Raw genomic sequence first — 23,013 nt, 5'->3', positions numbered from 1 at the left:
TCTGTATTTGGAAGTGGAAAGAAAACAGTGTGGTGTAAGAATTAAGGTCCTTGATTAAATATAAATAATTTTACCTTAAATCTAGCAGTAAATATAAATGATTTATCAAAGGATAAATGCATCAAAGGAAGCCCAGCTGACTGCATGGAGTCGTTGACTTTCCTGCTGAACAAACATTTTCTTTATTCCACTAATCAATAAAAATGGACGTCCCTAACAGTAAAGTTAGTGAAATAAGCCCTGCAAATTTAAAGTTAATATATCCTCTCGAGTTTTTTTTTATTCTATGTCTTACTAGTTCAGTTCATTTTTTCAATTTCTTATATGTTTAACACTTTATTTCTCTTGATTGAATATATGCTGATTAATGACTTGTTTGATGAAAGTGTGACCTTCACTGTTATCAAGCTTTTAAGTGCATTGTTTACACATAAATACATCAAGAATGAAAATCTAATCAATCAACATTCATTTTGAAAGTGAATACTTTTAATCCCTTTAATCCTTTTAATGCATCTCCTTTTTAAACTTTAATGTGTGATGAAATATTTTCCCACTGCAGCTACTTGAACTTGAAATGACTTGAAATCTCGAGTCAAAGCTTCAGAAATGAGTTTCCATCATGGACACAGTTGGTTCAGGAGGCCCACAGGTAATAAATAATTGATACGTCTGACAATGGATATTGATGAAAAGGATCCCAGCCATTATTTTTTAATGCTAACTCTACCTGGGCCCTTGCCACCAACAGATAGATCACCGGGTGTTTACACCGCTTCACACGCTGTTATCGCAGCAGAGCGGAAGGACGATCATCCTGTGAACGACTGCAGTCACTCCCTTTTCAGAGAAACAGATGAGAAGAGACTCAGGTTGCCCAACAAAAACTTGATCAGCTGAATGTCACAGCTGCCAGCAAAAAACAGTAAAAGTCAGTGAGAAGAAAATCCGTACAATGGCTGGTTAATCAGTAACCAGACATCAAACAAATATATATATATATATATATTTTATTATTTTTTTACATCTGCAATCAGTCCAAACTCGGTCCAGGTCCATGTGGGCCCTTTTGTTTTCTACCATTTTCACTTCTCGTCATGTTGACACTCTCACTGTTAGTGACGTCAGCGCAGGCCTGGAGCGTTTACGCTGCTACGCCCTTAAACTCCACTGCTGCAGGAGCCAAAAAGCAGAGAAACGTGTTGAGGTTTTCTGAAATGCCTCACATATTTACCTCACACACCTTCGTACTTTACTGACTCAAAGAGAGAAAGTTTGGTTTTTAAACTCCACAGCTGCATATGTCTACTTTTTAGAAAAACGTGACATATTTTGAGCTACCTTAAAAGTCTTGTTTTAGCTTCCCTTTTTGCCTTCAGTGATTTATGATCTGGAGAACCCAGAGTTGTCTCTGTTGCTGCTGGGAAACAGGAAACCATTGTTTATTCTTCCTTAATCTCCGGTAATTTACAGGTTGATCAAGTCGGTAGGGAGATAAATGAGTCACGAGTCAAACATTAAAATCCTGTTCACACATAGAGAACCAGAACGAGCATCTTCTCTGGGTTTAGAAAAGGACTGAGTGCTCTGCTGCCTCTTTGCAGAGCTTTTCCAGTCCATTGAATCGTTGTGACCAAATGTTTTGCAACAAACAGAAGTTTTCTTCTGCACAAACTTTGCAGCATCGACGTTATTAGATCTTCAAAAATTCAAATTGCTTTTACTGAGAAATGTTTCAAGTTCAAGAAAAGCATCAGGGTTTCTTTAAAAAGCCTGCTGGACATCAGTTTCTGAGACTAATCCCAAGTGTCGGTGCAAGTATAATCCCAAATATTTTGTGTCCATTCACTACTCTGGGATTATCTTCTGGAGAGTTCGTGGTCCCGTCACTGATGCCAAGCTTTCAGACCGTCACACTGCCACCAACATTTTCATAAGATAATCCTTTTCTTGAAGACTTTGTTAGTTTAAAACTCATTTTGACACATTAACTCAAAATATTTAGAAATTTAAGGCAAATTTCCTCATTTTTCTTAATTTTGTTTAGAAATAGTTTTCTAACGACAACAACAAAACCATCCATCCATCCATCCATCTTCTTCCGCTTATCCGAGGTCGGGTCGCGGGGGTAGCAGCTTCAGAAGGGAGGCCCAGACTTCCCTCTCCCCAGCCACTTCTTCTAGCTCCTCCGGGGGAATCCCGAGGCGTTCCCAGGCCAGCCGAGAGACATAGTCCCTCCAGCGTGTCCTGGGTCTTCCCCGGGGCCTCCTCCCGGTGGGACGTGCCCGGAACACCTCACCAGGGAGGCGTCTAGGAGGCATCCTGACCAGATGCCCGAGCCACCTCAACTGGCTCCTCTCGATGTGAAGGAGCAGCGGCTCTACTCTGAGTCCCTCCCGGATGACTGAGCTTCTCACCCTATCTCTAAGGGAGAGCCCAGCCACCCTACGGAGAAAACCCATTTCGGCCGCTTGTATCCGCGATCTCGTTCTTTCGGTCATGACCCAAAGCTCATGACCATAGATGAGGGTGGGAACGTAGATCGACCGGTAAATCGAGAGCTTCGCTTTTTGGCTCAGCTCTCTCTTCACCACGACGGACCGGTACAGCGCCCGCTTGACAGCAGACGCTGCGCCAATCCGCCTGTCGATCTCCCGCTCCCTTCTTCCCCCATTCGTGAACAAGATCCCGAGATACTTAAACTCCTCCACTTGGGGCAGGACACCCCCCCTGACCCGGAGAAGGCACTCTACCCTTTTCCGGCTCAAGACCATGGCCTCGGATTTGGAGGCACTGATCCTCATCCCGGCCGCGTCACACTCGGCTGCGAACCGCTCCAGCGAGAGCTGCAGATCACGATCTGATGAAGCCAAAAGGACCACATCGTCTGCAAAAAGCAGAGATGAGATCCTAAGGCCACCAAATCGGATCCCCTCAACACCTTGGCTGCGCCTAGAAATTCTGTCCATGAAAGTGATGAACAGAATCGGTGACAAAGGGCAGCCCTGGCGGAGTCCAACTCTCACCGGAAACGAGCCCGACTTACTGCCGGCAATGCGGACCAGACTCTGACACCGGTCATACAGGGACCTGACAGCCCGTATCAAAGGGCCCGGTACCCCATACTCCCGGAGAACCCCCCACAGGGCTCCCCGAGGGACACGGTCGAACGCCTTCTCCAGGTCCACAAAACACATGTAGACTGGTTGGGCGAACTCCCATGCACCCTCCAGGACCCTGCCGAGGGTGTAGAGCTGGTCCAGCGTTCCACGACCAGGACGAAAACCACACTGCTCTTCCTGAATCCGAGGTTCGACTATCCGACGGACCCTCCTCTCCAGGACCCCTGAATAGACCTTGCCAGGGAGGCTTAAGAGTGTGACCCCTCTATAATTGGAGCACACCCTCCGGTCCCCCTTTTTGAACAGGGGGACCACCACCCCAGTCTGCCAATCCAGGGGAACTGCCCCCGATGTCCATGCGACATTGCAGAGTCGCGTCAACCAACACAACCCTACAACATCCAGAGCCTTAAGAAACTCCGGGCGGATCTCATCCACCCCCGGGGCCCTGCCACCGAGGAGCTTTTTAACCACCTCGGCGACCTCGTCCCCAGAGATTGGAGAGCCCAACCCAGAGTCCCCAGGCTCCGCTTCCTCAGTGGAAGGCATGTTGGTGGGATTGAGGAGGTCTTCGAAGTACTCTGCCCACCGGCCCACAACGTCCCGAGTAGAGGTCAGCAGCACACCATCCCCACTATAAACAGTGTTGGTGCTGCACCGCTTCCCCCCCCTGAGACGCCGGATGGTGGACCAGAACCGCCTCGAAGCCGTACGGAAGTCTTTCTCCATGGCCTCTCCAAACTCCTCCCACGCCCGGGTTTTTGCCTCAGCAACCGCCCGAGCCGCATGCCGCTTCGCCCGCCGGTACCCATCAGCTGCTTCCGGAGTCCCACAGGCCAAAAAGGCCCGATAGGACTCCTTCTTCAGCCTGACGGCATCCCTCACCGAAGGTGTCCACCAGCGGGTTCGAGGGTTGCCGCCGCGACAGGCACCGACAACCTTGCGGCCACAGCTCCGATCGGCCGCCTCGACAATGGAGGCACGGAACACGGTCCACTCAGACTCCATGTCCCCCACCTCCCCCGGGACGTGTTCGAAGTTTTGCCGGAGATGGGAGTTAAAGCTCCGTCTCACAGGGGATTCCGCCAGACGTTCCCAGCAGACCCTCACAACACGTTTGGGCCTGCCAGGTCTGACCGGCTTTCGCCCCCACCACCGGAGCCAACTCACCACCAGGTAGTGGTCAGTGGACAGCTCCGCACCTCTCTTCACCCGAGTGTCCAAGACATACGGCCGCAGATCCGATGAAACGATGACAAAGTCGATCATCGAACTGCGGCCTAGGGTGTCCTGGTGCCAAGTGCACATATGGACACCCTTATGCTTGAACATGGTGTTCGTTATGGACAATCCATGGCGAGCACAGAAGTCCAGCAACAGAACACCGCTCGAGTTCAGGTCGGGCGGGCCGTTCCTCCCAACCACGCCCCTCCAGGTCTCACTGTCATTGCCCACGTGAGCGTTGAAGTCCCCCAGCAGAACAAGGGAGTCCCCAGGAGGAGCACTCTCCAGTACCCCCTCTAAGGACTCCAAAAAGGGTGGGTAATCTGAACTGTCGTTCGGCCCGTAAGCACAAACGACAGTCAGAACCCGTCCCCCCACCCGTAGGCGGAGGGATGCTACCCTCTCGTTCACCGGGGTAAACCCCAACGTACAGGCGCCGAGATGGGGAGCAACAAGTATGCCCACTCCTGCCCGACGCCTCTCACCTTGGGCAACTCCAGAGTGGAAGTATGTCCAGCCCCTCTCAAGGAGACTGGTTCCAGAACCAGAGCCGTGCGTCGAGGTGAGACCGACTATTTCTAGCCGGAACCTCTCGACCTCACGCACTAGCTCCGGCTCCTTCCCCACCAGAGAGGTGACATTCCACGTCCCAAGAGCCAGTTTCTGCAACCGAGGATCGGACCGCCAGGGTCCCCTCCCTCTGCTGCCACCCATCCCACACTGCACCCGACCCCTTTGGCCCCTCCCACGGGTGGTGGGCCCATGGGAGGGGGGGCCCATGTTTCCTCTTCGGGCTGAGCCCGGCCGGGCTCCATGGGTAAAAGCCCGGCCACCAGACGCTCGCCATCGTGCCCCCCCTCCAGGCCTGGCTCCAGAGTGGGGCCCCGGTGACCCGCGTCCGGGCGAGGGAACACCAAGTCCAAAGTTTTCCTTCATCATTGGGGTCTTTGGGCTGCTCTTTGTCTGGTCCCTCACCTAGGACCTGTCTGCCTTGGGTGACCCTACCAGGGGCATGAAGCCCCAGACAGCATAGCTCCTAGGATCATTGGGACACTCAAACCCCTCCACCACGATAAGGTGGCAGCCCATGGAGGAGAACACAAACAACAAAACCATTTCAAGTTATTTCTGAAGAAAAGAAAAATAATTAAATAACCTCATCAGCTCTAAGTCAGTGAGAATATCCTTGCTACTCTTCTCATTGAAATGATGTTAGCAGGTCACTTTAAGGCAGGACTAAAATCAGGTTTGGATGATTCACTTTTACTAAAATGAAGAAAAAAATCTTTTACTATGAATTGTATTTAATCAGAGCCAGTTTCAAAGCTCGACTTTACATGTATGTCTACACACAGAGGAAATATTCTCATCTGAGTGAAAATTCGCTCATGTCGGTGCTTTTGGTTCTCATCGTCCTCATCAGTTTGCATTTTGAGTAAATTAGTTTTGAGTATTAATACACTCAGCTCTAACATCATTTAAATAAGTGCATCACTAATGGCCTGTTTTTGTGTCTTCCCTCTCCATCAGGTTGGGACAAACCTGGTGGCGCGTCTACGAAATGCGACAACACAGAACCCGTATGTCCTCATTCTGAGGCAAAAAGGCTAAAGTGTCGATAAAAATACTCCTCGTTTAATGGCTGAAATTTTTACTTGTAGTTTGTAGTTTGCTTTAAAACAGACTTTTTACATGAAATGTTTTCTAATGTGTAGTAACAGACACTTCTGGAGATGTAGCCAAATAATGAGTTGAAGTGATATAATTATCCATCCATCCATCCATTTTCTGTTCACCCTTTGTCCCTAATGGGGTCGGGAGGGTTGCTGGTGCCCATCTCCAGCTACGTTCCGGGCGAGAGGCGGGGTACACCCTGGACAGGTCGCCAGTCTGTCGCAGGGCAACACAGAGACATACAGGACAAACAATCATGTACACACACACTCACACCTACGGAGAATTTAGAGAGAGAGACCAATTAACCTGACAGTCATGTTTTTGGACTGTGGGAGGAAGCCGGAGTACCCGGAGAGAACCCACGCATGCACACATGCAGAAAGACCCCGGCCGGGAATCTTACCCAGGACCTTCTTGCTGCAAGGCAACAGCGCTACCAACTGCGCCACTGTGCAGCCCTGATTTAATTATATACTTTTGAAAAAAACTTACTTTTGTTTTGTAACTTTTGTAAAGGAAATCTGCTGGCTCTATATATGTATCACATGGAAATAAGAGAATCTTTAAATTCAGATGGCTTTTAATCCTGTTTTTATATGGTGAAATTTAAAATAAAATTTTTTTTTTACCCAAATATTGTGGTATAATAACCCTTGTGTTGGGTCATGAGTTTTAACCCAATTTTGGGTCAATTTAACCAATTTAACCAAGTCAATTTAACCCAACCTTTGGTTAGTTGCCATAACCCCATGTGTTGGGTCAAACCATCAACCCGACCCAGTTGAGTTAAAACACCCCAGCATTGGGTCGGTCCATATTTGACCCAGCACTGGGTTACGAATCGGGTTATTTTTAACGCAGCAGTTTTTACTGTGTACAAAGCTTTTTACAGTTTTTATAACACAAAAGAGATAAATCCAGTCGATACGTGCGGCTCCGGCTCCGGTGCCGCGAGGTGAGTTTGTTGTTGGCCGCCGCCTGCAGGTCACAGGGCCACCGTTTGATCCGGTCTCCTGTGAGGGTCTGTTTGTTTGGGGTGGATTTTGTTGTTGAAACTGGAAACAATAGTTTGCCTGTTCAGCACCGCTGCAGAAAAACTCCCACAGATAAATTTGTTACACATGCAAAAGAAAAAAAAAATTTAAATAAGAAATAACTGCAGAATGTTGTACTTCTGGGAAATTAAAACTCAAACTGGCAGCTTGTGTTTCTTTGTGTCCCACATCAAAGTTCAGTATCACATGGTTTCCATTTCATCAAGGTTACGCCTTTTGGAAACTTTTAGAAGTCAGGATGTTAGGAAAAGTGTTTTATTCTAATACTTTTAAATATAAAATGCTAAGTTTAGAAGAAAACATCAGTGCTAACAACATGCAGGGGCTTAAAAGTATTCATTTTCTTTTTACCTCTTCTGTGTCGTGATACTATTATTCATATCGATTTTAAAGATCATGCATAATTGTCCACTTCACAGTTAGTCAGTTAGTGACTGGATTGAACGTAGTGTAATAAACGAATAAACAAAGTAATATACAAACAAAATAAATTTAAAACAAAACAATAGAACAGCAGCAAAGTATACAATTTAGGTGATTTACTGCTTTAGTTGGTTTATCATTTAAATTCTTAATGAATGTAGCAAAATAAGAGAAAAAAAGTTAAAATGTTGGCAAAGCAGGCAGGAAAATATGCCAAAGTTATTCACACAGTGATGTTTTTATTTCTTTTATCAATAAATATAAGCTATTAATGTAAAAACAAAATGATTGATTGTTCTTTTTTTAAATGGAAAAGCTCAGGTCAAGATAACAACTCCATAAATCGATAACAGACTGATTAAGCATCTAATCCGTCATCTACCTGACAAGATAAGATCAATGCTCTTATCCTTCTGTTATCTCACACCACTGCTAATCTGGATTAATCCACAGATCAATTTGTTTTCCTGAGCCTTAATTTCTGACATCGAGGTTCAGAGCTGAAATAAGCATTTCTTATGTTATAGCTACTTCCTGCATCATTTCAGATGTTTTAAGCTAATTTAGCCTCTGCTAAATTAGAAACATTTAAACATTAAATTATTCAGGTTTTTTTTTTTACCTGGACTTTATTGATCTAAACACAGGTGCATCTGCAATAATTAACATGTAGAGAGGCAACTTCTCTCTATTATAATTATAAATTATATAAAGCTCAACTTTGAGGGTTTACTTTTCAATAAATTAGTGTTATTAGCATAAACATTTGTTTTTAATTGGGATTTACATTGACATCAGTTTCCATAGTGTCATTAATGCAGTGGTTTATCAATGTATGATTTATTATATTGACTCAGTAGAGTGATGTATCATTACAAAGGTAATATTTTTCTTTATTATGTATATGTTTATTATCTGTTTTGTGTGTAAATATGTATTAATATGGATGATTGATTGGTGCATAATTGCATTTTATATATTTTTCTTCCAACTGCTCCTTTTCATTCAAAACTTTTGTTTATCAACAAGTGACGAGTTAATTTAAAAATGTAAATGAATGAGACAAGTAAATAAATAAATAAATAGTATATTTCACTAATACCAGAGCAGCTGCAAACCTTTGCGTGTCCAAATCATGTTCACGGTGCGTCAGCAGGTTGATGTTGAGCTCGGAGCAGGTTCGTCTTGCTGCAGTGATGCATTCAGGAGCCGAGGCGTTCACCGGATGTTTGAGATCTGATCCCGAGCCACAACATCACGGATGCGTCAGACAGAAACACAAAACACTCTGGGTGTTGTTCGCAGACAGGTCAGACTGCTAAACATGTGTCTCGGAGAAAACAAAGAAATCTTTCTCAGTTATTTTTACTGTGCTCGATGAGTTCATAAGTTGTAACTTGTGAAAACTTTTAATTATCGTGGGAGCAGATTTAAAGAGTCGGGTAAATGGAGGACAAGGAGATAAGTTAAAAATAAAATAAAATAAACAGCCGACTTTGCAGAGCCTGTTTTAAAAACTCATACCTGAAGTACAGGAAGATTTTGTAAGAATATTTTTTTTAATTGCACCAATTTACACATAAAATGTAAATACTTTTGTAGTGGCTACTTGTTCTTTTCTATAAAGCCACTATATTGATAAATTAGCTTCAGTTTTCTTTGTTAGTATCGGTTAGCTTATCTCTTCTTAGTTGACGCGTTTCTGTTCATTGATATGTCTTGTGCATTAAATAATAAACAATACTTACGGTTCCACACAAAGTATGAACTTTACTTTCTTTGGCATAACATGAAAATTATTTTGTCTTGCACAGCATCCTTAAAATTAACGGTCAAAAACTGTGTAGAGGTTAAGCGACCACACTTCATCCAACATTCTTTTCTTTTTTACTCTTCAGTGACACCGCCCTTTTATATATATACAATTGTGTCCTTTAGGTGGCGCTGTTCCACAAAAAACACAGTAAAATAAAACCTTACTGTAAAGACAATATCTAAATATACAAAAAGCATACAAAAAATAAACAACGTGAAAACTAACATTTTTGGCTCTTACACTTTTCTTTGATACACGTTATCATTTATTTATTAATTTAATGAATTAAATTAAAGACATGTAGGTGCCTATGCTTGAGCCTCCGCTAGGGGGCAGTGCGGCACTATGAATTTTCACAAATCTCCGTTAAACTTGGAAAAACCTGAATTCCTACGAAGTAAAGAAAGTCCTGGCGCTGATTTCTCTGATAATCGGCCAAGTCTCTCCTTAAATCTCCGACCTCACGTCATAAATTAGCCACAGTTTCCCCTCTGGGTGACATCTGTGTCCCGCTTTGTGTCCCTTTGGCTGAAGTCATTCAGGCACATGAAGGAATCCCAGGAATGATCACCTTTTTAGGCTTACGCAACTCTTGCCTCTTAATCCTGCGGCCTCATTCGTTCACTGCTCGGCTTGACGCGGGGGAGGCAGAGATAAGGCCGCGGCACCGGACAGGTCGGACTGCTTGTTCCCCTCAGAAAGGCAGCAAACGAAGGTCGTGACCTGACAAAAAACATAAGCTATTCCAGGAACTTAAGGGAAGCTCCTGATGATGCTTCCTGCCACAAATGTGGAGAATAAGGTTGAATCATCTTTCAGATAAATCAGTTTATTGATATCAACAGCACCTTTGTTTTTGCATTAGTGTTTTTTACTCCACATGTGTCAAACTCAAGGCCCGGGGGCCAAATCTGGTCCGCCGCAGCTTTTTATTTGGCCCTCTAGACTCCAAATTACATCAGTAAGTTCCTCCAGTTTTTCACAAATCTGCAAAATTCAGACAAAATCAACATTGAGTTTAAGTGACTTCTGCCTCAGCCTTACTTGATGTCAAGTTATAGTCCGTGATCAATACGGCGAGTGATAAAGTTACATTTAGCATCTTACATTAGCGCAAATATCGCCAAAATTCCTTGCAAATATTTCCAAATTATCACAAAAGCTGTGATTTTGATTGCAAAAGAAACACTAAAGCAATCACAAAGTCCTGGAGGAACAGCTATTTATTAATATTTTAACAGTTTAATTGGTTTTATCAATATATTCTGGCACAACCGGCCCTTTAAGAAGATTCAGATTATTGATGTGACCCAAATGAAACTGAGTTTGACGCCCCAGATTTACTCTGACTGCTGGAGTTATGATTAAAATGCTGTCCGTGTCGATCTAATCAAGTTATTTATTTACACAGATCATAACCATGTTTTCAACAAACTAATTAAATTAGCTTACAGTAGCTTCCTAAAGATTTGTTTTGAAAGAGATTTAAGTATATCATTTGACTTTGAATAATTATTTTGATTTTTAACTAACAATCATATGCTCACAATGAAAACGCTGACATTTATTAAAGTGTAGATTTTCAGGGCAGAATTTCAAAGAATAGAAAACTTTTTAAAAAAACTGTTCTACTTTGTGTGTATTTTGGTTGATGACATCACAAAAGGTAAAGTAATGGAGCTTAAAACCTGGAGGACGACAGTAATTCACAGATTTTATTTTTGGTTCTGAAGCATCACAGAACTTAACTTTCCTTGTTTACTCCAAAATAATATTTATTTTTTAGTTCACATCCATTCGAGTCAAAATGTCCGATTGCTCTTTTGCGTTTTGCTCGTACTTCCAGCAGGACTCATCATGTAATCGTTTACTCATATTCAGACATTATTCCTAGAACAAAAAAGCACAATTAAGGAGCAGAAAGTAATTTTTATTTTGTCGCAGCAGGACTTCTGAACATACAGTTGCGCACAGAGAGGTAGCGGCAGGAATCTGCTTCCCTCCACAGGCGTCAGAAATCAGCATTTTCAGCAAACAGAGTGCAAATCATCACAGTGTAGAAAAACATTTGATTGTCAGTTCGTCACGTCTGAAGAAACTCACTCATCCAGGTACAAAGGAGAATTTAAAAAAGTCTCACTGATCAGCGCCAATACTCGGATCTGACAGGAAGCGGAAATTAATTCGAAGATAGGTTTGTACAGATGTAACCAATAATATCTCATTTAGTATAAAAACTGACTTTTCCAGAAGGCTTATAAACAATACTGTGATTATTATACAAAAGCCGATTAATTAATAACACAGGAAGTGTTAATGACATATAAATGAAAGCAATTGTGTTACAAAATTGGTCATGAAAAGATACAACACTGTAAAAAAAGATGCGTGAAAAGTCCCTTATTTCCCCAAAACCAACCCTCAATAAGCCAAGAATGAATAAATTAAAGAAGCGTCGTGGCAAAATTCACTTCATATTAGGTTTATATTCATTAAAAAAAGGAAAGGTTTGTATATTTCATATACCTGGTTGGTAGAAAAGAGAATATAAAAGGTTGCTGATAAAGGCAGTACTGGTTGTTTGGGTTATAGTAGCTGGTTTTCAAGTTTACCACTGGTGAGATGATCAACAATAAGCAAAGAAACATTCAGGAGGGAATGTAAATTATTTACACGTTTCATTTCTTCAAATTAAATGTCATCCTTCAGAGAGCTGCTCGAATAACACTGAGTGAGTTTACAGACATCAGGATGGCGCCCAGCATCAAAGTCCTGGAGGCTGCGGCCGCTGCTGACAGGCAGGTAAAAACAAAAAGGCCCAGTATTTACACGGATAATTCAGTGTGACATCAACAGGCAGAAAACGAACATCCTGCTGTTTGGTTCATTAGTGGCACATTTAAAAAGCATTTCCGCTCATACGCCGAAGCCTGACAAGCTGTTTTCCTGACTGGAGGAGCGCTTGTACCCCGACGAGCTGAAGTACATCTCTCCGTCGGTGCTGACGTCGTCGTCGTCGTCGTCGTCGTCCAAGTTGTTGAGCAAAGGGGCCGACGTGTTCTTGCGTCTGCATTGGGTAAAAAAAAAAGTTACTTTTTCACCTTAACTTTTTCACCTTAAAACATCAACATGGGATTTTATCTGATGGTCAGGAGGCAAAAACGGTTTTCAATTAAAACAAAAACATGAAAAGTATCATCGTCTTTACTCTGATACCACTAAATAAAGCTGGATACATCCTGTCTTCAGAGTGTACCTGTGTGTAATTTAGCCTCAGTGTAAATCCAGCTGTTCTGTGAAATTAGCGAACAGTTAAGAGGGCAACAAGGCTTTTACAGAAAAAGTGTTAAATTGTTGAAAGAAAGCTATAAGGAATTCTTTTTCCACTTTGCCACAAGCTTTGTAAAAAGAATGAGCAATTGTACAGGGATGCAACTAATGACTATTTTAGTTATCAATTAAATCCATTGATTATTCTGACAATTTTTCATTTAAGCATTTTTTTATAAATTAGAAAATAATGACTCTTTTAATACAAAGTTGACTCTTAATGCAACTTCGCATTAAAAGTGTCATTATTTACCAAATGACGCTTCATGACAACAGATATAAACTTTCATAAATACTCCTTGATGTTTATAACATATAATCAGTCTTATGAACACCCTGCAAATAAAATGTTACCAAGATTTTTTTTTTTTATCTTAAATGCAAAATATATAAACTCTTTGCACAGTTTTGGCTTAATTACAGCTCTGAATATGTTGTTCTATCAGAAAGTGGCCACTTTTCAGTCGATATATTCCAGTTAACAATTACTCGATTACTAAATTAGTTGATAAATATTTAAATAATCAATTTATGACACATAGTCGCAGAGCCCTTTCATTAACATGCAGAAAGGCTACATGTGGAGAGAAACTAACACTACACATCCTACTGAATACACCATCCACTCAGTGAAACATGGTGGTGGCTGCATCATCCTGTGGGATGTTTTCCTTTTTTTAACAGAAAGCTTTTCAGGTGATTAGTTACTGAAGAAGACTTGACACTGGGTTGGATGTTCACTTTCCAGTAGAACAAAACCCAGAAACAGGTGGAACAGTTTAGATTGAAGAAATGGCCCAGTCAAAGTCCTGATATAAATAGAGTTGAAAAACTATGGCAAGGCTTAAACATTTCTGTTTGCTATTATACCTGCTGCACATCGTTCTCCTTCAACGTCAACACTTCGTGTAAAATCCAAATAGAAACACTGCTGTGCTTGGTCTGGGTGTATCTGCGTCGTTTTACCTGATCTCGCTGCGCAGAGCTTTGAGTTGACTGTTGAGTTGCTCGTTGGCTTCCTGTTGCTCGTCCAGCTCTCTGTGCAGCTTCTTCTTGTTGTGCTCCAGCCGGTCGATCGCCTCCTCCGCCTCATCCATCTGCCGCTTCAAAGCCTTCAGACGCAGATTCAGCTGCAAGAGGGAAAAATAAAATTTTTTTTAAAAAATCACATCCTGAGCTTAAAAAGGCAGCAGGAAGTTCAGCAGACAAAGATCTGACCTCACTGTCATTATTTAAGAGTAAAACTTAAATACGGATCTTATGGGGAGAGGGATTGAAGGAAGTAAGCATGAACAAAAAACTAAACAAAAGGGAATAAAAATAAGGTGGAGAAAATAAAGGCCATGAAATGCTATAATGAATGCAATGAAAGCAATTATTAGTACAATTCAGTAATTTCTTATCTTACAGTCAGATGTGAAGGAAGAGAAACTTTAAAGATGATTAAAACATTAAACTGAAAGAGTTTAAGGACTTCCTTCTTTCAAACCACAGACCTGATTTAAAAACAGGTTTCAGATAAACGAGATTTATTTTCTGAATTCAGGAACAGAAAGAAGAAATTTTGCAGGATTTTGCTAGCTGTCACTTTCAGATGTCAAGCTGAGGACACAATGCTGGAAATGTCAAGAAAATAAATTAATTTATATCATGAACAACTCATAACATTAAAACATTTATAACTAACCAAAACTGCAAAAACATATACTTTAAGATATAAAAAAAACATCTTTGTCTGTAAATGTACCCAATATCTCAAATGAAACAGGTTTAATTCAATTTCTGCATAAAGAAACAAAAAAATCCTCTTTTGCTTAATTATTAATCAGTAACTATACAAAATAATCAACTGATCAGTCCAACAGCGTACGGACGTAAAGTCGAGCATAAAGTTTTTTATATATTGATTTTAGAATTATCTCTTTAGCTGAAGATACGTCCTTAGCTCCAAATGATCAAGTGAAACCAAATGTTTCATTTTCTTATTCTAAAAAGGCATTTCATTATTTATTTTCTACTATTGTATAAAAAAAAAACGTATGAAGTTTTTTAATCTAGTGAATTGATTAGTTGACAGAATAATCAATAGATTGATCCAGCGCTGTCCAAACGTTTTGCACCGAGTTGAAAACCCTCAATGGCCACAATTTATTTATTTTATTCAGTTAAAAATGTAAGATAATTTTATGTTAAATTCTTAAAATCTAGACTTCTTAAATTTGATGATCTGGTGGAATTTAAAATTGCTCAAATTATGTTTAAGGCATCAAATAAAAGGCCACCTGAGCTCAGACAGAGCCTGTTCTTTAAAAGAGAAGGGATATAACTTAAGAGTTAGTCAAACTTAAGGATTCGTAGTTTACGAACAAGAAAGAGTTTTCACATTTCAATTCATGGTGTAAAATTATGGAACAAGTTAAATGAGGAGCTAAAACAAAGTCAAAATTTAATACAATTAGAAATCAAATATAAGGAGGTCATTTTCACAAGATATAGAAATATGGATGAGAGTTAGCACAAATGTGTAAATGTAAATTTAAGCTAAATTATTTTTTACCTGCCATTTATTTTTAATTAAAAAGCTCTGAAAATTGGACTCAAACTTTTACAGTTTCCTAACTTGTTAGTTTTAGTTTCCAGCAACAAAAATGAGAACCTCTTTGAAAAAAAGTGAACTGTATTTTATTGGATGTGATTAAGAGATTTGTACTTACTGTCATTAAAATGTACCTTAAATCTATTATATCAGATATAAATTCATTATTGGAAATCTCACACAAAAAAGTCTTGCTGGATTACGGCTTAAATCATTCCCAAGTTGTGTCCAGTGGCTACACAAAAATACTTCAAAGGCCACAAATGGCCCCCGGACCACACTTTGAACACCCCTGAATGAATCTACTACTAAAATAATAATTAGTTATAACATTATTACTGTGTGAGGGTGTGTGTGCTACATACTTGGTCCTTCTGATCTTGCATCGTGTGATGTTCCTCTTCGATTTGCATCATCATCTCTTTCACTCTCCTCTCCAGCCTGCGGTTGGCCAGCGACAGGTTGGACTTCTCCCTATAACCAATCAATCAATCAATCAATCAATCAATCAATCAATCAATCAATCAATCAATTTGTGTAGCACATTTCAGCAACAGGGCATTTCAAAGTGCTTCATATCATAAAGACACAAAGTCATGCAACATAGAATCAACAATTGAAACAAGTGGCATTGTAAAATTCTTAATCGGTTATTAATCCTGCCACGATTACTATTTTTGGACGATAAATTGTCCCAGAACTTATTGCGATAAACAATAATATTGTTGTTTCGAGACCATTTCCAAGTAATATAATAGTAATAATGGGTAAAAATGCAAGAACATGTTCTCAAAGATCAATAAACTTGAAATGCTAATGGACATTTAAACACAGGAACTGGAAGACATTTTAAATATCCAAGATAAATAAAGAAACAACAGAAATAACAAATAAAATAAAATATGGCGTCTCTGTAAACAAAATTATCTTTCAAAAAAAGAAAGATGATTTCTTTCTTTTGCTGAAGACTTTTATCATTCAGTTTTTGGTAAAAGAGAAAAACGATAAATCGAGCAAATGAAATTTTTAATTTTTTTTATTTATCATGCGATTAATTGAGTTTTGTTTATTGTGGCAGGCCTATCGATTATGTTTCAACTCTAAACAGGTGCGTTATAAAACAACCATCATCCTGCTTTAAATACGAAGTAAACATCTCGTCTTTATTGCACTCATTACATCCGTCTGATAATAACTAGTTATCTTGTCATTAAAGACGTAGCTGAAAGTCACTCGTGGCTGATTTTCCTCACCGCTCCTCTTCCTCCAGCTTCTCCTCCAGCTCTTGCACTCGAGCCTCCAGCTCGTTCACCAAGCTGCCCTTGTTGGACTGGTGAGAGCCTTCGAGATGAGCCACTCTGGACTTCAGATCTTTATTCTAGAAGCGACACAAAACCAGTGAGCAGCTCCCCAAACCCACCATCAGACTCTCCACACACGCTGAACAAACAGTGATAACGACGACGGACACATCAACATGAATGTGATGAGAAAATGAATGAGGTGATTGTTGCTGTGTTGTTGTCTAGCCAGGAGAGTGTACCTGTCTCTCCAGAGCCAACTTGTCACACTCCAGGTCCTGTCTGCTAGACCTCTCCTGCAGGAGTTCATTCCTCATCTGCTCCACCTGTCAAGCCGAGTCCAGACACTGTCATCACTGCAGTCCCACAACAATTATCCTCACGCTCCGTCTGCGTCTCGCCCACAGCAGAAACCGCAGTGGCAGCCGCCGAGTCAAAGCGCTGAACAATGGAGGTGCTAACGCCACAAACGTTCTGCCTAATTGGTGAGCTGGATTTTCCTCCTCGACTGCATTCCAACACTCGTTTCGATTATTATGCCAGCTCTCAGAGAAACAAGGTTGGAATTAAGAGTGGCTTCCTTTCACAAAATGCAGAACAACACAGATGCTAATGCAACACATATTTTAAAAAAAGGCTCAAAATTAAAGATTTTTATGGCCTTTTTAGTTTTATTAAGTCTGCTCTTTAAGTCCTAAAAACAGAATAGTAAAGGTTCATTCTTGAGTCTGATTAAGCTTATATCAAGGTAATTTCAAAAATATTTTTACACAAATTGCAGGTTCATTGAAGAATAAATTTTTACACAATAAATTGACATGAAAAAGAACAAGTGAGGTATTTAAAATCTTTAAGTTAAAATGAAAGGTTTTAAATTGTCAACCAACCATTTTGTTTCTGAAATGTTTTATTTTAAACTAAATTGTTGTTTTTACTCTGCTGAGAACAAATCCTAAAAAAAAAATTTAAAATTAATCCACCTAATATTTTTTCAAGATTCATTTATGAGGAAGAATTTTTTTTGTATTGATTCAAAGGTTAAATAACATTTAATTTGTCAAATCATAAATCAAGATATGCTCTTTAATCATAGATAAATGGACAATAAATCCAAAACAAAATGGGAATGATTGATTTCATTGTAAAGTGTCTTTGAAAGTGTTTAAAAGTGACATTAAATTTTGATGTCATCTCATTCAAACGCATAAAAATGACTGAGTGTAATAGCATAAATATAGCATATGTGAATGCAATGAGTTTTAAATATACCAGAGGAGGCCTCAACTATTAATCTATATCTGTAACACTCATCAGTTTTAAGTAGATCAGCCCAGAAAGGTGAGAGAGCCGGACTGGTCAGTGACAGCGGGGGGAGTGAAAAGTGATCAATATGGCAGTGATGGCTGTTTCTGTGGAGAATCTGTGATATTTTATGCCAATTAGCGGGTGACAGTGGGCTGCTCTGATGAACGATGGGCCCCATAACTGGTGCAGCCAGCGCGGTGCTAGAGGGAGCTGAATCAGCAGACTGGAACATGCAGCGAAACTAATCTGCTTTGTGAGAGACGGCAGGAGAGGAGAGAGGAGATTACTCTCATTTAGACAGGAGAGGAGCACCTGGTGCCAGGAGAGACGCAGGTGTTCGTCCTGCTGCCTGCGCTGCAAACCCCCCACCGCCGCTCAGCCCCCTTCCAGACATCAGAGCACGCACACACACACACACACCAGGAGCACTCAGGCTGCATAAAGCTCGGGTGTTGCCTTGACTACAGACCTCAGCCTCATGCTGAACCAGTGGCACTTTGTCACAATGCCACTCTCTTCTCTGTGCCAGGACCTTTCCTCTTTAGGGAGAGCGACGTTTTAAGACTCCGCTCTGCCACTTTACCGTGTTTTTTATTTATGACTTGGTCACAACTTTTGAATCCGTGTTAAGATTCACACCGAGAGGAGTATGTGAGGACGCTAAATCTCTTTGAACTTCAGTTATTCAAGGCGAGAAACCCCAAATAAAAACTTTCATATCTTTGTAAAAATACTGTTTCTTAAAGCTGCAGTAACTTTTATAAAAACATTTCTTTACATATTTGTTGAAACTGTCAGCATGTCATAACAGTAACAAAATCAAATTGCTCTTTCTTCTCCCAGTGCTAACTAGAAACAACCAATCAGAGCCAGGAGGCGGGTCTTAGCGCTGTCAATCACCCTACAGGTGGAGTTGTTCATCTCCCCTCCAGCTTCCTCCCTCTGCTATGTGCTATGCTGCAGCTGGCATAGCCACTGATGGATGGATGGTTTTCCTGTTGTTTCTCCACCGTTAGCACATTTAGCAGCGAGTACATAAGGATAATTGGCAGCGCTAAGACCCTCCTCCTGGCTCTGATTGGTTGTTTTTGACCGGAAGCAGTCCATTTCTTTAGACAGCAATAGTAGCTCATGGAGGAGGTGGAGGACATCGATCTTTTTGCAGATTATCTGTCTCAAACTTTACAGTGACACTTTTAACTAAAATGTACATACTGCAGCTTTAATAAAAGTAACATAATCAAAATCTCCAGGTACAAATTGCTCTAGAGACATGCTGAAAGCGTGTTCACTTCATCTATATCACACTCCACAGCACCTCCGTCAGCAGCTTTATCATAAAGGAAGGAGAAGTGGAGTGCTTCTTAACAAGCGTGTAGAACCTGCTTGTTCTCAGACTGATGTTACTCGGAGACATTTCCAACTGAACTCTGCAACCTGAAAACCTGAGAAGTTTGGCAGCTTTAATATTCTGGCTCAGGCCATGCATTAAGAAGGGTCTTTATGTGTCGGATCCATGAAAACCGGAGCTGGCTGGCTGGACTACAGCATTATAAAAGATCAACTTACAGAGCGAAAAACCTGCAGAACCTAAAGTAGAAACTATGAACTGTGGGTTGTGGACATGAAGACACAGACAGGTGAGACACAGACTCACTGAGGACATATTTGGGACATGTGAAGTTTTCTTAGTGGCTGAAATAATGATGTTAGAAGTGGAGGACAAAGCAACAAGAGATCATTTACAGGCAGAGATGGAACAGTGACACGTCTCAGTGAAGACGGACAACGTCTCCCTGAGACAGGTGAGCACTGATAATGAGTGTGTTGAGGGGGTGTGTGTGTGTGTGTGTACCTGCTCTCTTCCTCGGTCTATCCTGTCCATCAGCTGGTCTCCACTTTGACGCTCCTCCTCCAGGTCCAGCTCCAGCTGAGCCATCCTGTTCTGAAAATGAGAGGCGATGCATCTGCGCTGTGAGTACGTGACGTTATCACTGAAAACCTTCGTTAGTCACGGCAGAAGTTCTCAGAGATCGCAAAGAAATAATACGGTGTAAAGTTCGCAGATAAAAATTAAATAATGTAGAGCAGGAGTCTGCAACCTGTGGATCCAGAGCCACAACGGATCAAAACGATAAAAACCTGACGAAGGTATTAAATAATGTTTTAAACATGCATATATTAATATATATACATATATAAACACAGCCCACGTCTCTGAACCCCATTGAAAACTTCCTGGTTTCTCCACCAAACATTGATTTCTGAACTCTTCCTGAGTTAAAACAGTAGTATTGCTGTTTCTAAATCAATATGAACTTGTTTTCCTTGCATTATTTGAGGTCTGAAAGCGCTGCAGCTTTTTATTTTCTGCAAATAAATAAAAAATCTTTGCTTTTAGTTTCAGAGACATGTCAGTAGTTCATAGAATAACAGAACTATGTTCATTTTACTCAAACATTTACCTATAAAGAGTAAAATCAGAGAAAATGATCATTTTAAGTGGTCTCTTATTTTTTTTTCCAGAGCTGCATATAACATATAGATTATTTTTAGATTAACATATTTGCATATGCAGTCGGTTTTTATAAACTTTATCTGTAATGATTATATTTACATTATTTATATTTAACACCTCAGATGGAGTAGCTTGTCAATTAATAAATAATTTTCCCTTGGGAATAAATAAAGTATATTCTATTCTAATATGCATGTTTTAGAAGTTATTCCAGTTCTGTCAAGGGATAATTACATTGAACTACAACAAGATGACTCTAAAAGTAGCTGTTATCTATTTTTCAGTCATTAGATTGGAGAGTATATGATTTTTTTAAACTTAGTTTTATCAACGTCCTGTAGAAGAAAATGTATCCACCATTCTTCATAAAGGTTGTCAAGTTTTAAAAATTACATCATATTTACTGAAGTAGATATTTGTCAGAAGTCAAAGTTTCCTTTTCTTTAAAGTTATTTTCTTTTTTGTTTAGGTTCTAATGAATACTGTTTAGCTGGACGGAGGGCAAAAATGTCCCTTTGGGTAGTTAATGTTGCAGACGCCTGTAGAGGTAGATCATCTACCTCCATCAGTTTCATCTGTCTGGATTTGTCATCCTTGGTCTGCTTGTTTTTCTCAGCCTCCATCTCCAGATCATGAAGGTTTTTCTCCAGCGTCTGTTCCTTGAGAACAGCTTCGTCTCTTTCCGCCTTACAACGTCGCAGCTCGTCCTCCCGCAGCGACAACTGAAAACAGAAATAAAGACTGGTCCAGGTATCTGATCGGACCACAGCAACAAAACAGTGACTTCATCTCAACGTTAATTAGCAGCAGCTCGCGATTTACGAGGAACGCTCAGACAGCATTAATTAGCTAATTCAAATGTACCTGCTCATTGAAAAGAGGAAATATAATTTAAAAATGTTAAATCCATTAAACTGGTTAGATAAAGATTCAGTGAGATTATCTGTGCAAAGATCACAGGTGGAGTTCCTCAGGGTTGCTTCAACACTCCCTCAGATTATTAAAAGATACATACATTATGATACAGTGATGACTCGCAACTTTATATTGCTGTGTCACCAACTGACCGTCCCTTCTGCGGAAAATACTCATAATATTGCTGAGTGAAAAAATAACTCCTATTTCTGTCTCTGAAGTTGTTGTTTTTGGTCAGTGGGTGTAGTAATGGCCACATCCTTAAAAAGCCACAAAGTTTATTAATAAATCCTCCTCCTGTGATCTTAAATACATTTACTGGATTTCTGCAACAAAACAAAACAAAAATAAGAGGCAGTTCATCCAAAAGGCTGCTGCCAAAGCTCTGACCAACACCAGGAATATTGTCTTTCACCCTCTGAGTCCTAAGTTTCAAATCTCTGCCTGGATATTTTTGCTTATTTTAACTGTACGCAGTTCTTTAAATGTCCTGTGAGTAAATATACATTTACCCATTTATCCATAACAACTGGAACTTTCGATATATAGCAAGTAATTTTCACAATTTACCATCTACTAAAAAAGTGACTTATCAGATTCATTTCACTCCCCGCTACAGCACGGTGAAATTACCGTAATAACCCGATATTGGCTGGAAAGCGCAATATAAAGTTGCTCCATCTGAAATTTTTCAGATGGCGCAAAGTGTGGAGGAATTACGGTACTGCAAATTTGACTGGATCGCCGCCGATTCGTTCAGTCAGGAAGGGTTAAATCACAATACTCGACAATCACGTAAATAAAAAAAATACTTCTGAAAGCAACATTTGTATTTTACAGTCTTTTGTCCTATTACATCCCTTACATCTTTTCTACTGATTTGTGTTGATTGTTGCTACTGTAGCAGTAAACAATCATTTAAACTTTAGTGGAATAATTTCAAGGCTCCCCTGTGTGGCCATTAAATCCATAAGACCTACTTATCATTTTCCTTCAGCAGTAAAAAGACATCCTCCTCTTCCTGAACCCCAGCTGAACAAAGATTCATCAGCAGGGATGCAGGCAGGAAGAACATGCACACTGACCCATTTGCTCTTTGCACTCTATGCAGATGAAACCTCATCTGAGAAAAATCTAGAGCAGTCAGAAAGGGAGTGGTGGTCTGTTTTTACAGTAGAATGTGCAACTGGAAGAAAACAGCGAGGAAATCTGCAAAGCCAGAACATTTTGTGTTCAATGAAGCCTTTAAAGCCTGAAATGACTGCAGGACCTGCAAAACCTCCGTCCTTAAATGGCATCCAGCTGAGCTTTTATTGTTTTGTTTACAAAGTTAGTCATAGAACATGTAAATGATGCTTTTCCCCATCTCATAAAGTCCTTTAAAAGCCCCATCAAATGCATGTTTACAAAAAGGAAAAACTGCAGCAGGAAATATAAAACCTTTAAGTAAGAGTTAAAATAAAGCAGTATTTTTTTTAAGTGGTTATGTAACACAGAGGTTATTACACTTTTTGCATTTGAAACATTAATTTTACACACAGTTCTGGCTTCACTTTGCAGTGTGGCATAAAACCATAAAAACTATGTCAACCGCTCGGCCTTCGGTAAATGTTTGGTGTATAAATAAAGCCGTGCTTCATAAATAATCACATTCATCTAATCCAGTTTCCAACAAAAAAAACAAACATTCTCCACATTCCATAATGCTGACTAGAAAAGAGATTCCGACTG

The 23,013-nt window shown here is 40.4% G+C and overlaps 1 protein-coding gene across 1 annotated transcript in view; it reads right to left on the bottom strand.

Moving 5' to 3' along the window:
* Positions 1-11,226: 11,226 nt before the first annotated feature.
* Positions 11,227-23,013, bottom strand: part of cgnl1 (cingulin-like 1) — a 44,942-nt gene continuing 33,155 nt past the window's right edge. Inside the window, exons 13-19 of the mRNA XM_032560417.1 lie at positions 20,928-21,089; positions 19,705-19,794; positions 16,787-16,870; positions 16,497-16,621; positions 15,609-15,717; positions 13,614-13,777; positions 11,227-12,384 (exon numbers count right to left, since the gene is read on the bottom strand). Of these exons, the coding sequence (XP_032416308.1) occupies positions 12,234-12,384; positions 13,614-13,777; positions 15,609-15,717; positions 16,497-16,621; positions 16,787-16,870; positions 19,705-19,794; positions 20,928-21,089 (885 nt within the window). The 3' untranslated portion in view covers positions 11,227-12,233. The remainder of the gene's footprint in view (positions 12,385-13,613; positions 13,778-15,608; positions 15,718-16,496; positions 16,622-16,786; positions 16,871-19,704; positions 19,795-20,927; positions 21,090-23,013) is intronic.

Source organism: Xiphophorus hellerii, chromosome 4, assembly GCF_003331165.1.
Source record: "Xiphophorus hellerii strain 12219 chromosome 4, Xiphophorus_hellerii-4.1, whole genome shotgun sequence".
Lineage (NCBI taxonomy): Eukaryota > Metazoa > Chordata > Actinopteri > Cyprinodontiformes > Poeciliidae > Xiphophorus > Xiphophorus hellerii.
Note: the sequence above shows the minus strand (reverse complement) of the source record. Positions and strands in the feature narration are given on the sequence as shown.